The sequence below is a fragment of the Urtica dioica genome, chromosome 6 (genome assembly GCF_054948205.1).
Source record: "Urtica dioica subsp. dioica isolate 48M chromosome 6, U.dioica_male_clone48M_v1_H2, whole genome shotgun sequence".
Lineage (NCBI taxonomy): Eukaryota > Viridiplantae > Streptophyta > Magnoliopsida > Rosales > Urticaceae > Urtica > Urtica dioica.
In genome coordinates, this window is record NC_142761.1 from 36,559,872 (window position 1) to 36,579,275 (window position 19,404).

Consider the following 19,404-nt stretch of genomic DNA (forward strand, 5'->3'; position numbering starts at 1 on the left):
TCCGAGCTGCTTTGTAAATGGCGTGAAGTTCATCACTCGTCGTCGCGATAATCAACGAGTCACTCAAAATAGCGGTGTATGTGTACTTGTGGATGATTTCACTTACTATGGTCGAATGGAAAACGTCATCGTCGTGAACTATAGGCATAACTGTAGTGTTGTATTATTCAAATGCATTTGGTACGGTGACAAGTATCATGCAAACCGACTAGTGCACACCGATAAGACTACTGGAGAAACGAGTGCTTATACTGCGAAACAGTGGTTTAAAGAGGAGCCGTACGTACTCGCGACTCAAGTGAAACAAGTTTTTTACATCGAAGATCTTATTAAAGGCGGCGACTGGGAAATCGTCCAGGAATGCAATCATCGAGGGATTTGGGACATTCCTGAAGTTGACCCCTCCAACTCAGCCTCGATCCCATTGACTATAGAGTTGTCAAACATCGAGCGTTTGAATCATCGACACGAAATCGATGAAGCTGAGTTAGTGACTGTCGTTGACGATGATGAAGAAGACGATGATGAAAATGAGAGACATGTCGTTTTTGAGGGAGAAGATGTTGATGTCGATATAGAAGATGATATTTACATTATAGGCATAGATGATGATGAATGATTAATATCTTTTTTGTATGTTTATTTACTATATAATGTAACCACGGTTTTCCTCCGCCATATGTGAGGTTTGTTAATAATAAAATCCGTGGTGCCGTCCACGTTTTTTTTAAACAGAAAACTAATATTTATTTACTAATATTGTTCACATCTTACAGGATGTCAGATGCAGGTGGAGCAGGTGGAGATGAGTCTCCGCTACACCGTTCAGGAGCAGGTGGAGATGAGTCTCCGCTAGAGACACCGGGTTCCCAAGGTCCTAAGAAAACAAGGGGACCAATAACCGGGTCTACTTCGGCAAAAGCAGCGCATGGGGTACCCGGTGCGAAAGTTGTTAGGTACGACCCAATCAACCAAACTTTCTACCAGGACGTAAGAAAAACAATAAAAAAGGTAGGAGTATTCAACAACCGCGTCGGCGCTTTATTGAAAGTCCATATCCCGGTCACACTTCGTGATTGGAACGAAGTGACGCCCCAGATGTTGGGCAATATTCTGAGCGCACTTCATTCCGAGTACACTTTCATGTACAAGGATGATGAGACCGATGAGCTGCTTCCGGCGGATTGCTATCGTCATCAGATTGACCAGACTATCATTCGCGATGCAAAGCGTATGAGGCGCAACCAAAAGTCTAGATTATCAGGGACTTTCTTAGGAAAATGTTGTGGGCAAATGAATGTCGCCAAGAAAGAAATCCCAAAAGGATATCAAAAAGACGATTGTGAGAAGGTGATAGAGGAGTTCGCAACTGACGATTGGAAGGTAATGTATAATTCTAAAAATTATGTTATCTTCTATGAAATCGAATTATAACGCAATTTAATATGTGCAGAAAAAGTCTACTCGCAACAGAGACAATTCCAAGAACAAGAAAACGAAGTCCACACAAGGGTCGATTTCTTTTTTGGCTCATCGACATTTGAACGTAAGTTTATTCTAATTTTGTAATCTTTTTTTTGCAATAAATACATTACTCATATTTTCATAAGAACTGCAGAGTAGGGAAGATGTGACTTTGGCCTCGGCGTTAAACACGTGGGAGAAAAAACATCAAGACGATCAAGGTAATTGGACGACAGCTTGGGCGCAACAAGCATTTGTAAGTTACTTGTGTTAATTACTTAATAATCAAGTTTCGATAATCTTAATAATTTTTTAACATATGTTTAAAGGCGCGAATTATGACTCAAGTCGAGGATATGCAGCGACAAGCAGCGGAGTCAGGCCAAATGTTTGACATAGACCAGGCGGAGCAGTACGCGATGGATACTGTTCTCGGGCAACGTCGAGATTGGTATGTCGGGATAGGTCTCTCGATCCCGAGATCCTCGTATCTCTTGGCTCAGGCTCAGGACGACAGCTCGTCCTCAGGTTCTTCATCGACGCGCGTTCCAGATCCAGTGATTAGCGAGCTACAAGCAGCGTTGGCCGCACAACAAGCTCAGATGGAGGCGTTTCAGCGACAGTTCTTTGCCTACACACAGCAGCATCCGTCTCCCATGCAGACATCCCCCGCGATGATGCACCCTGGGACGACGCCGCCATCAGCTTCAATGCCGAATGTTCAGACGCCGGCATCCGCTTCAATGCCGAATGTTCAGACGCCGCCATCCGCTTCCATGCCAAATGCTGATCAGACGCCAGGTTCGGTAGAATTTCAGCGACATCGTTCGAGCGGCAGCGCATCAGGCCGCCAAGGCGCACGAGCAAGATCTGGCGGAAGAGGAGGCCGTGCATTCCAGAATTGGCAGACTTCGAATGAAAAAGGGAAACAAAAAGAATAAATTGTAATTTTTTTAATTTATTGAATGTAAATTATCAAATTTTATGAATTTAATATTATTATTTATATACTTATTCTAATTAATATTATTCAAATTATTTATTTAATTTAACAAAAAAATTATTTAATTAATTTTTTAAATTATAATTTTTATATATTTAAATGGCTGATTCTATTAGAATCAGCATTTTAAAAAAAAAAATAACTACAGACAATCAGATGCGACTAGTCGCATCTGATACTTTCGCGGGAAGAGTATCAGATGCGACTAGTCGCATCTGATTGTACTAACACCCGCCAAATATTTCGCGGGGAATTACTATCAGATGCGACTAGTCGCATCTGATACTCTTCCCGCGAAAGTATCAGATGCGACTAGTCGCATCTGATACTATAATTCATGCTTTAATTTCTTATTTTGAGGGATATTTAGGTGCGACGTTTGGTGCGACTTGTCGCACCTAAAATGTCGCACCTGATAGTGATGACTTTCAGGTGCGACTAGTCGCACCTAATATCATCAGGTGCGCACTTTCAGATGCGACTTTGTCGCATCTAAAGTCGCACCTGATGATACTTTCAGGTGCGACATTTATGCTTTCAGGTGCAACTTTTGTCGCACCTGATACTTTGTCTCTCATTCTCTCTCATTCACTACTACAAATATGTGCATCAGGTGCGACAAAAGTCGCACCTGATGCCCACAAAGTCGCACCTAAAAGTCCGTAGCTAATACTATTGGGTGCGACATGTCGGTGCGACACTATTGAGTGCGATTTCTCGCACCTGAAGTCGCACCTATTTTTCCGTGGGAACTTAAGAATAAGGCGAGAATTTGACTTTTGGGTGCGACATGTCGCACCCAATGCTCTCCCGCCAACTTATTGGGTGCGACTAGTCGCACCCAATATCCTTCCCGCCATAGTATTGGGTGCGGTGAGTCGCACCCAATACCCTTCCCGCCATAGTATTGGGTGCGACTAGTCGCACCCGATTCCCAATTTATTTAAATTTTTTTTTACAAATATTAGAATTATAATTAGAATTAGAATATAATATTATTAGAATTAGAAATTAATATTATTAGAATTATAATTAGAATTAGAAATTAATATTTCATATTAAAATATTTTTAATATACAAACAACTAATACGAGTTTGTTCGCTGATATAAAAATATACAAGTGCAATTATTTTCGTTGTTGCCTATAAAACTTATCTATAGAGGAATTTCCTCTTCCAAATAAGTTGCCTCCGCGGCCACTGCTGCTTCCTCCTCGGCCACTGCCGCTACCGCTAGGACGATCACGCTGAAACTCCGCAGAACCTGGCGTCACATTATCAGCCATTGCCGCTGATGTCGGCGTAGGGGAAGCCTGAGTATGCATCTGTGTAAACGAGAGCAGCTGTCGCTACATCTCTTCCATCTGCATTTGTTGTGCCGCCATTTGAGCTTGTTGTGCTGCCAACTGAGCTTGCAACTCGGTATACAGTACTAGATCGGCACGTGACTGAAATGACGAACCAGACGAGCTTCCATCTTGAGCTCGAGCCACACTCAAAGCCCCAACTGGGGTCGTGGGTCCTATCCCGACATCCCAATCACGGCGTGGCCCGAGAACGTCATGCATCGCATACTCCTCTGCGCCTTCGAGGCTCACCTCTTCGTCTTTCTCCTCCGCTTGTCGCAAAATATCTGCCACTTGGGCGTTGATTCGCGCCTTTACAAAAAAACCAAATAAAATTATTATGAAGTAATTAAATAAAGTAACTTACAAATTGTTGACTCGCGAAGGGCGTTGTCCAGTTGCCGTTAATATCTTGATGCTTTTTCTCCCACGTCGCTAATGCGGAGGGCAATGTCCCATCCTCCTTCCTCTGCAAGTTTTAATCATCAAAATAAGACTAATGTGTCTAATGTTAATAAAAATTAAGCAACTTACGCTCTTCTGTCGATGAGCGAAAAAAGGTATCGACCCTTGTCTAGCCTTTGTCTGCTTCTTCTTCGCATTTTGTCGGTTGCGGTCAGCCTTTTCCTGCGAGAAATAAATTCATTTAATTCGATTCGATGAGAAAAAAAAATCATGTTCAACTCATACCTTATGGGCCGGTGTGTTGAACACCTCTATTGCCTTCAACCAAGCCTCGTGCGTATAGCCCTTTGGTGTTTCTTCTCTGGCGAGCTCTATTTTCCCGCAAAACTTGTTGAAGAATCTAGATGATAACTTTGACTTTTGGTTGCGTCTCAACCGTTTCATTTCATGAATGATAGTAGACTCTATCTCGTTGCGAATGCAATCAGCTGGCACTCTCTCGCCAGTTGCAGGATCCACGTACACAAAACGGTACTCGTTATGGATTGCGGTCATAACGGCCGTCACATGCTGAGGCTCGACTTCATTCTAGTCATTTGCGTGTGCTTGAAACGCCGCCTTGATCAAGTTTCCAAGACGGTTCGAGAAGGTGCCGATCATGGGATTTAGCTCCCTGATGTCCTGGTAGAACATCATGTGTCGCCGATCGTAGCAAACTACATTCGCACCAGGAGTCCCTACCCCTGCTCTCGCTGACACGAGACCCTTCGTTGGTCTACGTGTGTTCTTCGATCCGGAGGATCCCGGCGTCTGTGGTGGATCCTCGCATCCATTTGCTCCAGTCGACATCCTATAAGAAGAAAACAAAATTAGAAAACAAAGAAACGTGGACGACACCACGAATTTTTTATTAAAATGCCCTCACATATGGCGGAGGAAAACCGTGGTTACATATTAGATAAATATTACTCATTCATCATCATCACTGCCTATAATGTTAGTATCTTCTTCTATATCTACATCAACATCTTCTCCCTCAAAAACGATGTGTGCCTCATTATCCTCATCAAATTCTTCATCATCGTCAACGATACTGACTAGCTCAATTTCAACGGTTTCGTGTCGATGATTCAGACCTTCGATGTTTGACAATTCTATTGTCAATGGGACCAAGGCTGATGTGGTAGGGTCAACTTTGGGAATGTCCCAAATCCCTCGATGATTGCATTCCTGAACAATTTCCCAATCGCCACCTTTAACAAGATCTTGGATGTAGAAGACTTGTTTCGCCTGAGTCGCGAGTACGAACGGCTCATCTGTAAACCACTCTTTAGCGGTATAAGAACTCGTCGCTCCAGTAATCTTATCAACATGCACTATTCGCCCTGTATTGTACTTGTCACCATACCAAATGCATTTGAATAGTACAACACGACAGTTATGTCTATAGTTAAGCACGATGACATCTTCCATTCGTCCGTAGAAATTGTACTCATCCACGGGCACACATACACCACTGTTTTGAGTTATTCATTGATTATCACGACGACGAGTGATGAACTTCACGCCGTTAACAAAACAGCTCGGATATTGATGGGCTATTTCCAATGAACCGACAGACAATACGTAGAGCTCTTCAGACACGTCAAAGCCACTAACTTTTATGTCATAAATCTGGTTCAAAACAAAGAAATTCTTAGCACTTTTAACTCTTTGAATTATTTTGTTTAAGGTTTAGGTTTTACCTTTTTTGCAAACCAATCTTTGAATTCTTTCCTATGCGTTGCTTCGAGTTCAGCATCTTCAATGCCCACTTGAGAATTCCTTCGTATGAGTTCCAAATGCTCGCTGTTGTTCGAAACTTTACTCAAATAACAGATTAACAATGGAATAACTTAGAGAAACACATGGATCGATAAACTTACAGCAAATATGGATCTACTTCAGGACAATTGGTATAGATATACCACTCCGCCTTCTCTCTCTGCTCATCATCTAATATTATCGGCTTCATCATCCCATAAGGCACACATATCTCGGATCGAAAAACAGAAAGCTCTCGAACTAGAACTTCATTAACACTTTTCTTATCCTCCAGATACCTTCCAACGAACGTTAGAGCTTCTTCTACAACGTAAGCTTCCGCAATAGAGCCTTCAGGCCTAGCTCTGTTTTTAACAAAATGTTTTAACGTCCCAAGGTATCTCTCAAAGTGGTACATCCACCGCATATGAACCGGACCGCCATACAACGCTTCCTCTGGTAGATGAATCGCCACGTGAACCATGATCGTGAAAAAAGCAGGTGGAAATATCATCTCAAGCTTACATAGTATCTCGACAATGGAATTTTGCGCTTTTTCAAGATCTTCCACTCTCAACATTCTAGAACTAATCAACTTGAAAAAGTTGCAAAGTTCGGAGATTGTATCCTGTATTGCCTTTGGCACAAAAAAGGCGAATACCAACAGCCAACAACCTCTGCAAGATCACGTGGCAATCGTGCGACTTCAAACCTGTGAGCTTCCCGTCAGCAGTCACGTTTTTCTTCAAATTACCAGCGAGGCCATCTGGAAATTTGACAGATTGGAGGAACTCGGTAAACCCCTGCCTCTGCTCAAGGGTCAAAGTGTACGCTGCTTGCGATTTGTACCACCCATTCCCTTGTTCTTGCAAGTGCAAACTGGTTTTGATTTTCAAGTCCATTAAATCAAACCTCGCCTTCGAGGTGTCATAGTTTTTCTTTTCTAAGCTAAGCATGGTCCCAAGAAGATTCTCGCACACGTTCTTCTCTACGTGCATGACATCCAAGTTGTGCTTCAACTCCAACTCTGACCAGTAAGGCAACTCGTAGAAGATGCTTTTCTTCGCCCAATTAAGCTCACTCTCGACTCGCTTTCGTTTTCTTCCAACGGAGCCAGCGTGTTTGCCAGTTTTCGTGCAAGAAACACTAGCCAACTGAGCTAGTATGTCTTGCGGAGTCAACTTGTCGGGTTTACTGCGTCTCTCGTGGCGATTTGTGTAGTGATCGCTACTTTTCCTCAATCGGTGACGCGTGGGCAAAAATCGACGATGGTCGTAGTACACAATTCTGTTTTTGACTTTCAGTGACGGCGTGTCAAGGTTGCACGTGGGGCAAGCGAGATACCCTTGGCCACTCCATCCCGATAAATACGATCGAGCCGGAAAGTCATTTATTGTCCAGAGTAGCGCAGCACGCAACCGAAGCACTTCATCGTTGGCTCCATCTCGAACGTTGAATCCCGTCTCCCACAATTCTTTCAGCTCTTTAACTAGTGGCTGCAAGAACACGTCCATGTTTTTTCCTGGTGAGCTCGGCCCGGGAATCAGAATCGTCAGCATAAGGTACTCTTTCTTCATGCACAACCAAGGCGGCAAGTTGTACGCAGTCAGTACCACAGGCCACATGTTGTAGGCTAGACTCATTTCTCCAAACGGGTTGAACCCATAGGAAGCTAATCCATGCCGCACGTTCTGAGGCTCTTCGGAAAATTTTGGGTATCTCTCGTCCAGGTTCTTCCACGTCGTACCGTCCGCAGGATGTCGCAGAACGCCTTCTTCTCTGACGCGATCTCTTTCGTGCCACTGCATCTGAAGCGACGTGTGTCGAGAGGCGTACAACCGCTTCAATCGATCTTTCAGGGATAAATATCGCAATATATTTTGCGGTATCTGTTTCTCAGTCGGCTTCCATCTGCTCTCGTTGCAAACTGGGCACACTTCAGCTTTCTCGAGATCTTTTCGAAACAAGACGTAGTCGTTTGTGCACACGTCGATCATCTCGTACCCCATGCCGAAGCGCTTCAGTTTCGCCTTTGCCTCGTAGTGCTTTTCCGGAATTCGGTTACCGGTTGGATGAGACTTCCTCAAGAGCTGCAAGAGTTCTGTGAACGACTTGTTCGTCCAATGGTTCGTGACTTTGATGTGCATCAACGAAACCAAGAACGACAAAGACGAAAACTCTTTGCATCCAGGGTACAATTTCGCTTCCAACTCGACAAATAAGTCTTCCACTTGCTCCTCCGCACGCAACTCGCTCGGGGTCGGATCCGCAAAGTCGTCGAAATCCTCGCGGTCCATGATATCATGCAGGGTGTCGTGCAATCCTCCTACTCCTCTCTGGTCAGTTCCAATGGGGTGTTCACTATGAGTAAGGACAAGGCGCTCGCCGTGATGATACTATTCTGTGTAGCCTGGGGTAAACCCATTGTCCAGGAGGTGATGCCTTACGACCCCGATGGCGTGCCATCTCACGTTGTTGCAAGACTTGCAAGGACAATGATATTGGCCATTTTCGTTCGGTTGTCTGCTTGCAATGCGGATAAACTCGTTAACCCCTGTTTATATTGCAAGCTCAACTTCTCGTTCTCGATAACCCAATCTCTACTTGGATTAGACATTGATTTCGCTGAACGAGAAAGACAACGAGAATTATTAATTAGCATTGAAAGTCCGATCTTACTAACGGACCGAGAGCGAATTTAGAAGGAATGAGAGAGAGACTGTGAAAGGTATCTTATTTTTTTAAAATGGATTGTAGAAATTGTGGGAAAGATACTAAAGCGCCTCAAAATCCTGGAAACAATCCTGGAAAATGGATTGTTTTTTAAAATGGACTGTTTCTAGTGGATTTCGATTCTAATTGGTTCAAAACTCTACCGAAATTTTGGCAGATTTCCCCTATAATATTGTTAAACCAAAAACCTGCAAACTAGTTTAAAAACATTTAAATCCATCCAGAAACTATCATATTAATTAACTAAGTCCTAAACCTAGCCGCTGTGGCTCGGTCACAACATTTTATCAATATCTATAAAACAATCACTCAGTAATTAATTAATTACAATATCATAAACAACTGGACTAACAACTTATTAACCAATTTGATTTCCATTACAATTTCAATTTCAAAATAATATTTAATCTAAACTTTTACAATTACAATTAATTTCAACTAAACATTAACCTAAGCATATTACTAAACTAATTATAAAAGACTATATATATTAACAATTATAATTACATTAATTAATACATGTTACTAAACTAATTATAAATACCATATATATTAAACACATATATAGAATTTGAAACTAAACATACTAAATTACTAATTAAAAATAATTAATAATTATCGACAATTTCCGACAGGACCAATTTTCCAACATTTTCTGACATTTTCCGACAGGTTCCGAGCAGTTCCGACCAATTCCGATGAGTTTGGAAAAAAAATCAAAGTTTAATGTAATATAATACATTTTTGTGATATTTCTTGCAGTTTTATTGATAGTTAACGGCACATGGGAGAGAAATGGACACTTATACGTGTTCAAAAACGCGAGAACAATTCCGCTTGAAGTTTCGAAAGAGACAACGTACATGGAGTTAGTCGACAAGGTGTACAAGATAGTCGATATAGACAGATCAAAGTATGACTTAAAGTTTGAAGTTCCATATGAGGCGGGTAATATGCCAATTGAGCCTGCTTTGTTGAAGGATGATATGGACGTTAAGTATTATACGAAGAATAAAAGTCGTAGAAGTTATGCACTTTGTGTAACTTTGGTATCGAAAGAAGTCAAGGCGTTAACTCCAAAAAAAAAAGATAAAGGGAAAAATGTGATGAACGAATAATTGTCTTGCGTTGAACTCAACAAGAGACAACATAATCTTATTACAAATGACCGAGATGATAATCATGTGTTCAACAGTCGAATAGATGACCGAGACGGTGAAGTATACAAGCGTGATAGATATGACTACTACAACAACGATCTGGATGATGAAGACAAGTTTGACGTAGATGATGGACACAACTGTGACAAATGAACAAAATTTGAAGAGTTCGTGAACACTGAAGAATATGAAGATTTTGTAAAACATTTTACAGTACCATCGGGACAGGGTGAACCATCAGGACACGGTGAACCATCACGTAACCCTCATAAAGTTGTATCACCAACAGATTGCGTGCCTTACTCATGGAAAGCCCCCGACTTCACAACCGATGATTTTGTCAAGGAAGAACATAATGACGGTCCAAGTCAGTTGCCAAATTCTTCGACAGGTATTAAGAATGAGATGTACTTATATTCTTAAATGAAAAATGTTATGTTATATGTATTATAACCATTGAATGCAATAGGTAGCACAGAAGAAATATACCTCGGGAAGAAGTTTGAGTCCAAGAAGCAGATGAAGCAAGAGATTCACGTTTTTGCTCTAAAAAATAATTTCGAGTTTAGAGTGAAATCCTATTCGAAAAGTAGATGGTATGTCATACGCAAAAATGAGATGTGCACTTGAGAGCTGAGGGGTGTTGTGCAGTGGTCTGATATGTGACAGATTACGTCGTACGAGAGTAGACATTCTTGTGCACGTGTGGTTCGAACAGAAGGACATAGAGGAGCTGCACCTTGGGTTATTGGTCAGTTTTTAAAGATAAGTACAGTATTAGCTCTATGGCTGAGTATTCGGCACATAACGTAAGAGAGGAAGTCAAGACAAGATGGGGTGTTGACATCTCGTACTTGAAAGCTTGGAGAACCAGGGAGAAAGCAATTTTCATACGTAAGGGGTACGCCAGAAGAATCTTATCAGAAGTTAGCATCTTGGCTATACATGTTGGAGCAGAAGAACCCTGGGACTCTGACTGCGTTTGTGAAAGATGGCGATAGATTCAAGTACGCGTTCTTTTCTATTGGGGCGTGTCGTAGAGGATTCAAGTCTTGTCGACCGGTGATATCATTAGACGGTTCATTAGACAAAATACGGTGGACAGTTGCTATGCGCAATTGCGATGGATGCTAATTCACAATTATATCCACTTGCATTCGGGGTAGTAGATAGTGAGTGTCATGCTTCGTGGATTTGGTTTTTGAGAAAGTTGAGAGAAGCTATCGGTGAAGACGTTGAAGAGTTGGTGTTCATATCCGATCGACATGTTAGCATCATAGATGGCGTCGAAGTGGTGTTTCTTGATATCCCTCATGGAGCATGCTTCCATCATCTCAAACTAAATGTCCAGCACAAATTCAAGACCAATCATTGTGGCATTGAACTGTATGATGCCGCTTATGCCTTCAATAAGCGGGCTTTCGAAGCTCATTTTCAGCAATTGAGGAGAAAAGATGTCGAGATGGCTATGTATCTCGAGGAAGTCGGTTTTGATCGGTGGGCAAGAGCATTTTTCCCTGGAAAACGGTAAAACTAACACTTTTCCCTTTGTCATTACAAGTGTTTTAACTAGAACGTCGCTAATATGTAACTGTTTATATATGTACGATATAATGACAAGTAATAATGCAGAAAGCTTCAACAATAAGACGAGGAATGCTAGAACGTTTCCAATTACCACGTTGCTTGAGTTTATTAGATTCACACTTCAAACGTGGTTTTTTGATCGAGAAGAAATGGCTAGAAAATGTGATACAAGAGTGTCCCCGAAGTTTCAAGACAATCTCGCCCATCTAAACAGAAAGGCACAATTCGTCAATACCTATGGACTCGGTATGTATGAATGTCATGTCAAAGACGAGAGAGGTGACTTTGATGTTGATTTGTTGAGAAAGACATGCACGTGCGGGCTACCATAACTACTTGGAATCCCATGCGAGCATGCCATTGCATCTGCACAACACAGCAGTATCGACATCTATTCTTTATGCAGTCCTTTCTATTCGAAGGAGACATGGATTGAGATGTACAAGGAATCCATATATCCTGTTGGGAATGAAGACCAATGGAACGTTCCGGATGACATAAAGAACATGAAGGTGTCAGAACAAATTGAAAAGAAACAAGCCGGTCGACCGAAGAAAAGTAAACAAGGAAGGCGTAGGGTATATCGATATCCTTCGCAAGACGAAAAAGTTATTATTCACCGCAAATGTGGTAAATGTGGTGGTATGGGCCATAACAGGAAGACATGCACTTGGAGAGAGTGACAACATTTATCTTTTATTTTGTTTGTTTTGAATTTATGACGTATTTTTATGTTGACAACTTTTGTACATGTTTTGTTGAATATTGGTAGTTTAAGGTGAACTTCATCTTTATGTATATGTTTATGCTTATGCTTATGCTTATATTTATATTGACTATTTATCATATAATTTCATAGCGAACATTAAAATAACATTTTAAAATATTTAATGACACACAAATATCCAAATATTTAATGAATACATATCATCGCGCTTCTAATTGGAAAAATAAATCGGTCGACCATTTCTTCCTGAATGTCCTCATGTTCTCGCTTAGAAGTGTATCGAACCCCGCACCAATAAGGATGTGCTCCACATACTTGATTGCGAACATCCCGCAATCACCACTGAAAGACAAAACCACAAAATCTATACACAAAATACTCTTAATCTTGTTCTTATTCAAATTACATACCTTGTCACACATTGTGACACTTTTTGATCGACTAGCCATAGTAACTGTGGAAGTCGAATTTGGCCGCCATCTCGCTCTGCCCTTGGATGCTCGGTGAACATCCCCGACTCTGCCATAACCGTCGGCAACGCTCGACTCCAATTCTACGTTAACATAATAATGTTATAATAATGTAAGATATAAACATAAAGTTCATGAGAGTATTTAAGATTTTACTAACCTCCATCATCGTGTTGAAATCAACTGAATTGTGTTGCATATGCATAATATCTTTCTGGCAATCCAAGACGGTTATGGTCCACTCTTTAAGATCGACCCGGAACGTGAACCAATGCATGTTCTTGAAGTTGACGACATACAAAATCTCTCGCGCTCTAGTCCACGGAATGACTTGAGAATCTCTGCAGCCAGTCATCGGGTCCAACACGACTCTGTGATCCCATTCTACGAGCTCCACATATGTGCCTTGTTCTGCGGCTATCTTCTTGTTCTCCTCTTGCTTCGTATAACGACCGTATACGTTTTGGACCCACCGGGTATCCATGACACATACGTCTTGACGATACTCCGCATACTGTTGTTGGCGTCTCGGAAGCATATCCAGAATAGCATCAATATGTTGTGATCGTGTATGAAACAACAAACATATTAATTAACTTTTTATTTATAAACGTATTCAAAACAATGTAATTCGACTTACCGTATCTGTTAGCCATTTTCCATTTTCCAATAGGAGCTTGAAGAAGTCGGTCTCCACATTAGCGACCTTCACATAAACTCGGCCCAAGAACTTCCCCTCAAGCTTAGAAGTGCGGGTCCATTTTCCAAGAACCTGGCATTTGACACGCTGTTCAAGTAATCTTTAATGAGCCTATCGCTCCTCCGCTCATTCTGCTCCTCCTTCGATGGACCATCTTCCATGCTCATTCCGGTTATCAATGCGTATTCGACTCTTCCGAATCTCACGCGTTTATTTCCTATTCCGAAATGAATCTCCCCCTTTTTGTTGGGTGGATCTTACGTAGAAGAAGAGAGTGTAGAAGTACCGTAGAAAAGTTTAGTGTGCCCCCTTCGAAGAATTGAGCGAACGGACTCTCTGCGACTCTTTGAAGTAGACCGAGATCGGTGAATTTTTCTTTCACCGTCTTCAAATGCCCCGAACCACCGTATGTGATTCGACCGGCAAAGTCGTGGTCGCATAAATACGTCAATTTGTCCTACATATTTAATTATCACAAAATATTAATATAATTAAACATAACTCCAAGAATTCATTTAAATTTTTTTAATATAACAAAATATATAACATAAGAGAAACAACTAATTATTAGTATGTTGTTCATAATAAAAAAAAAACTAATACATAAAACAACTAATTAGTATGTTGTTCATCATTTAAAAAAATCTACTTACAAAAAACAACTAATTAGTTTGTTGTTCATAATAAAAAAACAATACAAAAAAACTCTTTTTATTTATCTTAAATTATTTAAAAAAAAACGTCAGAACTCGTCGGCCATCGGAATGCGTCGGAATACGTCGGAACGGTGGAAATTTCCGATGAAGACCATCGGAATCCATCGGAAACTGTCGGATCCGACAGTTTCCGATGGTCTTCATCGGAAATTCCCAGAATTTAAAAAAAAAAATAATTCACCTCCAAATCTCATTTAAATCAACTTAAAATAACTAATAACCACTCAAATCTTGTATCCTATCATTCCTACACTAATCAAACCATGAAAAAACTATAAAAAAAACTAACCTTTTTTGTCACTTGGTGAAGGTTGGAGCTATGGTGGTTTCGGTCTCTTCGGTCGGAGGTGTGTCGGAACTTCGTTCGGGGGCGTGTCGGAACTCGTCGGAATGGGTGTGGTTGGGCGTCGGAATGGCGTCGGATTTGAGTGGGGTATCGGTTGAGATTTGGTGTGGAGAGAAAGTGAGAGAGTGAGAATGAAAGAGATGAGGGTTTATTTTGAATTGAGGGTATTTTCGTCTTAAATTGGTACAAAAGTCCAATTTTGGATATTTTTTAAGTAACGGGTCTAATTGAGATATTTCGGGTCTAGAAAATGAAATTTCTCTAAGTATTCTTATTACGAATTTATTCTTATTAACTAATTATGTATATGGTAAATATAATTTGTTCTTTCAATAACAACACTAGTGAGGAAACAACGAACCACATAAATCTGAATTTGATATCATAGATTTTCATAGTAGAATCAGTGCAAGCAAGCAAGGAAACTTACACAACACAGTTGAGTAGCCTTTTTTAATAATAGTTTTAATTTATTTTATTCATAACAAAAATAAAAGGTGAAGAAGCTTTTCTTATGGTGTGTCTATAGGATTTTCACTCCTTTATTTTTATTTTTTAAATAAAAATAAAGATGTTATGCCTTATTTTTAGTTCCCCCAATCCACATCACCATGTTTGATCACTAACTAGATCGGAGAGGAAGTCGTCGGCGACGGGACCCACACGAGGTGTTCGGCAGGGAAGAAATGGCAAACTGGAAGAGTCCCGGGCCCAAACCCTAGCACGCGGAACGACACGTGGTTAGGGCTCCACTTGGCGGTGTCCATGTGGCACACCGCCAAGGCCTCAGCCACGTCACCGTTGTCGCCCTCGAGCGACACCTTGTAAACCCGGCTCTCGCTCTCTTGGTAGTGGCAATAAAACACGGCGTACGGGTAGGGCATGGTGTGGCACGCCACCATCTTCGGCGCCGGGATCTCCCTCGGGACCTGAGACACGGTGTAGTTTTGGAACGTCGTTTTCGAGTCCTCCGTGAGAAACGAGGTCGTCACGGCGGTGATGGGCTCGTGGGGCCCGAAGGCTCCGCACGCAAAGTCGAGCATGGACTCGAGGGAGGTCGGGCAGGCCTTGGTCTCGCCCTCGATGGGCCGGGCCTCGCATTGGGTTAGGGTTTCCGCGATGGCCGTGCCCTGAGGGGAATCCGGGGCGAACGAGAAGTAGGTCAGGATTTCGCTGAGCTTCTCCGATGAGAAAGGGATCGATTCGGCTTCGTCTCTTGGGATGAATTTAGGGGCTTTTTTTAAGTCTTTCTTGGGGAAGTAGACCGGGATGGTTTGCCCTAGTTTCAGGTCTTTTAAGGTGAAGAAGACCATTATGTTGGACTCCATGTGACCCATGGGGTTTGTGGAATGGTTTTGTGGTTTGGAATGATGGTCATTTAATTGATACTCTTCAACACCAACAGGTTTCGTTTCAGGACTATTTATGGATTGAACATGTAGAGGAATCAACTGAAAAAACAGAGAATACAATATTGAGTAAATCACAACAAGAACAAAGTAGAAAACTTTTGTGACTAAATAAACAAAGCCCAGATCTTTAGATATTAAAAACTTGCTAGATTAAGCTGAAACATCCTGAATCATATGTCTAGTGACTTTGAAAGAGAATGAGCAAATGGAAAAAAGTATTATATGATTTTTTGGTTGAGCTTTACCAGGACTAGCAGATGAAGCAAGAGTTTCCAACCTTCTATGATTTCCATTTTCTTTCAATCAGCCACCCCTTCTTCCACCTCAGAAAAATGTTCACTACAATTCACACTACTTTTTTTTTCCCCTTGCTATTAGTCTGATTATTTTAGTTAGCATTATCTAGAAAAATATCATTATTGCTACAATATTATTTCAAACCAACACCCTCTCGTGGGACCAGCTTAGTTGAATTAATTAATAACAACTAGCCACGCTAGACATATATAGCCATATAAACATAATAAAATTGATATATATCCATCATTTCCTTGATTATAAGTAAATAGTCATATCTTTATATTTTTATAGCCAAATTTATGTAAATACCCAAATCTACATAGTAGAAAAAACAATAAATATGAAATGCTCAAATTGTCCACATGAAACAAATCATTCGAATGACTAATTTTGTATAATTAACGAAAACTTGATTATTTAGCCTAGTTGATAATCACACCCAAACAACTAGCCACATTAAATAAATTTTGAGACTTATTAAAAAATAATTGAGACCAATATATTTTCTTAAGTTTATATATATTTTTACTTATGCAAGTTACTTTAATATTGAAGTAACTAATTAATAATAAATTAAAACAAAATAAAATATGAGATTTTCAATAAATATGGTACTGGTGCGTTCATGATCCCATGAAAATGGTTTCGGGACCAATTTTCCGATTTCGAGAGTCCCATTTTCTGCAAACAATGGGACGAGACTATGAGATCCTATAACCCTAGTCTTATAAGATCAACTTTATAAGCCACATTAAATAATTTTTGGGGTAAGTAACAAAGTTCTATCAAATTCCATCTAATTAGTAATAATTTTAGTATTTAACATATTTTTATGCAAAAGAAATTCTAAATTATTTGGGATTTTAAATGTTGAATTTGTCATCACTGCTGAAGAAAATTCCAACTAATTAGTAATAATTTTTTTATTTTACTTATTTTTATGCAAAAAAAAATATATATAAACTATCTAGGATATTTAAATGTAAAATCTTTCGTCACTACTTCGCTGGAGGATCGGCTCAAGGGGAGACAAATGAGGTCATTGTCCAAGGCTCTCCACAAGAAAGGCCCATCCATTTTCTAATAATGTTATGGTACAATAGGTGAAAAATTAAACATTCGTAAAATAAATAAACAATTAATTGTTAACTGATTTTGGTGCAATGTCACCTGCGTCTGGAGAGTTGTTTGCCTAATAGAAATAAAATTCACTAATAATAAGTAGTCAATAGTGCATGCCGGTCTCATCTGAATGATAACCTTTTCAAAGCTCTTTCCTATTATTACCCATGAATTTCAACTCAGTTTCCCTCTTGAATCTGAGATCTCCTTACTTCCACTAATACATGATAGTACAGAGGCATTAAGCTGAAAAAGATAAACCTTCACCTATTTAAGGGGGCAACATTTCTTTAAATTTCAGATAATGAAGACAGATCGTTATTTCAGGGGATTGAACCTACACCCTCATCGTCAGTAGGTATTGTCGCTCAAACTAGATGGTTGAGGTTAAAAGAAATTGAAAACCTAAAGATTCAAAAATCTAGTTGTAATCTATTCTCAAGTTAAAATATATATTAATATTCTAATCTATACGCTAATGGTTTTGTAGCCGATATGATTATTGTTGAGAGAGACGTAAATATATTAAATAATACTAGAACTATTTCTAAATTAATGCTAAATTATTTTCAAAACTACTGAAGACTTGATGAAAAAAATTGTCTAAATTGAATAGTGGATTTAATTTAATATACTGGTCGTTTTTCAGAGAAAATTTACTAGGTATTAATTACGAAATTTTCTTGGATTAGTAATTAACAGTTTTAAATTTGTATTCAATTACATTTCAAAATAGAAGAAAAATATAAAATTTCAAAGTTGGATTGATTTTGAATTTGAGAACATGGGAACTTTGAAAAAGTAGCACAAAATAGGTGGAACAATCCAACAAGACATTAAACCAAAATACATTTCAATAAAGGAAAAAAAATTATGAGAACCCAACATTGAATAGCGTTTGAATATAAGATAATTGAAAACTTGAATTTTAATGCACAGCAAGACGGCAAAAAAATGGACGGTTGGATTTTAGGAAGGGATATACTATTTGTTAATGCGATTTCTCGGATAATATTGTGAGACGCATGGTATGGTGGAGACTCATCGCGTGCATCGCTTTAGGTCATCATGGTAGCTTATTCAGCGGTCTCGAGAGGGTTGTGACTAATTGGAGCGAACCCGAAGTGTCACTATCTCAAGATGATATCCTTGCAACTGCAATAAAGACGGGGATCACTTTCGTTGGTTGCGAGAAGACTAAAATTTTGGAGTAGTTAGACCTAAAAAACCACAATCTTCACGGAACCTCAGAAGACACGATTGGTACGGTTTTGGTGGTATTGATCTTCTCCTCATGGAAAAGTGGGTTTTCTAGTCGTCGTCACCTAAAAAAAATGAACTAAGAGGGCGCAAGGGGTGTACCCGACACGTTCTCCGACGCTGAGCATTAGTAAAAGAACTACTTATGAAGTGTGATGTCTAAGTGTTACGATTTCTTATTAGAGAGAGATCGAGAAATTTGGTATTATTTTCCACGTCTAGAAACCTTAAATATTTGATAAAGCTTCAAGAACTGCTAAGGAGGTAACACTCGGCTTTTATAGAAGTCATACAAGTCTGTAAGTCAATTTAGGATTTCCTTACCCATAAACGTGTGAAGATCATCAAGGAAGATCTTCAGCAATAAGTTTTGGCAACAACTTGAAACTTTCCAGATTTACACTATGCGCACAAAAAGAAATATGTCTCCACAAATCCTGAAGCATGTTGTCCGACATATTTCTTTAACAACTTGCAGTAAAAAATAAACCAACACATAATATAACAATTTTTTTTTAAATAGTAGTTAAGTGGAAATTGGCTACGTAAGCCACCTAAACTATAAGAATTGTAAATTAGCCAACCTTTGGTAAATACTTTGTAAATAGCCAACTTGCATATGTGGCAGCCTATTAACTACCTTTTTTTACATGTTTGGCTGGATTAAATAAGTATTTTATTAATCTGTTAATAAGTTAACTTGACTATTTACAAAAAATTAACGAAAGGTGGGCTATATCCCAATTCACTATAATCGTGTGGCTATATAACTTAATAACCCTTTTTTTCTGTTATGTATTTCTTTTATCTTTGGTTTATATACATACATACATACATACATACATATATA

General features: G+C 39.7%; 1 protein-coding gene, 1 long non-coding RNA gene and 1 pseudogene across 2 annotated transcripts; 1 reads left to right on the forward strand and 2 right to left on the reverse strand.

Annotated features, from left to right (window-relative positions):
- Positions 1–1,344: 1,344 nt before the first annotated feature.
- Positions 1,345–1,851, forward strand: LOC149393850 (uncharacterized). Its single transcript, XR_016299776.1, has 4 exons — positions 1,345–1,383; positions 1,454–1,546; positions 1,619–1,720; positions 1,794–1,851. It is a non-coding gene; the product is annotated as an uncharacterized LOC149393850 (long non-coding RNA).
- Positions 1,852–4,806: 2,955 nt separating this feature from the next.
- On the reverse strand, positions 4,807–8,030 carry LOC149393851 (uncharacterized; annotated as a pseudogene).
- A 6,882-nt stretch (positions 8,031–14,912) lies between these two features.
- Positions 14,913–16,268, reverse strand: LOC149393852 (BURP domain-containing protein BNM2A-like). The gene is made up of 2 exons (XM_089617268.1): positions 16,118–16,268; positions 14,913–15,911 (listed from the first exon to the last, which is right to left on the reverse strand). Exons 1-2 carry the CDS (start codon positions 16,163–16,165, stop codon positions 15,087–15,089), a joined length of 873 nt encoding a protein of 290 aa, XP_089473394.1. The 5' UTR covers positions 16,166–16,268; the 3' UTR covers positions 14,913–15,086.
- Between the last annotated feature and the right edge of the window lie 3,136 nt (positions 16,269–19,404).

Bases quoted from the DNA above. Each gene is read 5' to 3' on its own strand.
- LOC149393852 (XM_089617268.1), bottom strand. From the start codon at position 16,165: ATGGAAATCATAGAAGGTTGGAAACTCTTGCTTCATCTGCTAGTCCTG. The intron at 15,912-16,117 runs GTAAAGCTCAAC...CTGTTTTTTCAG, and splicing joins TGCTTCATCTGCTAGTCCTG to TTGATTCCTCTACATGTTCA.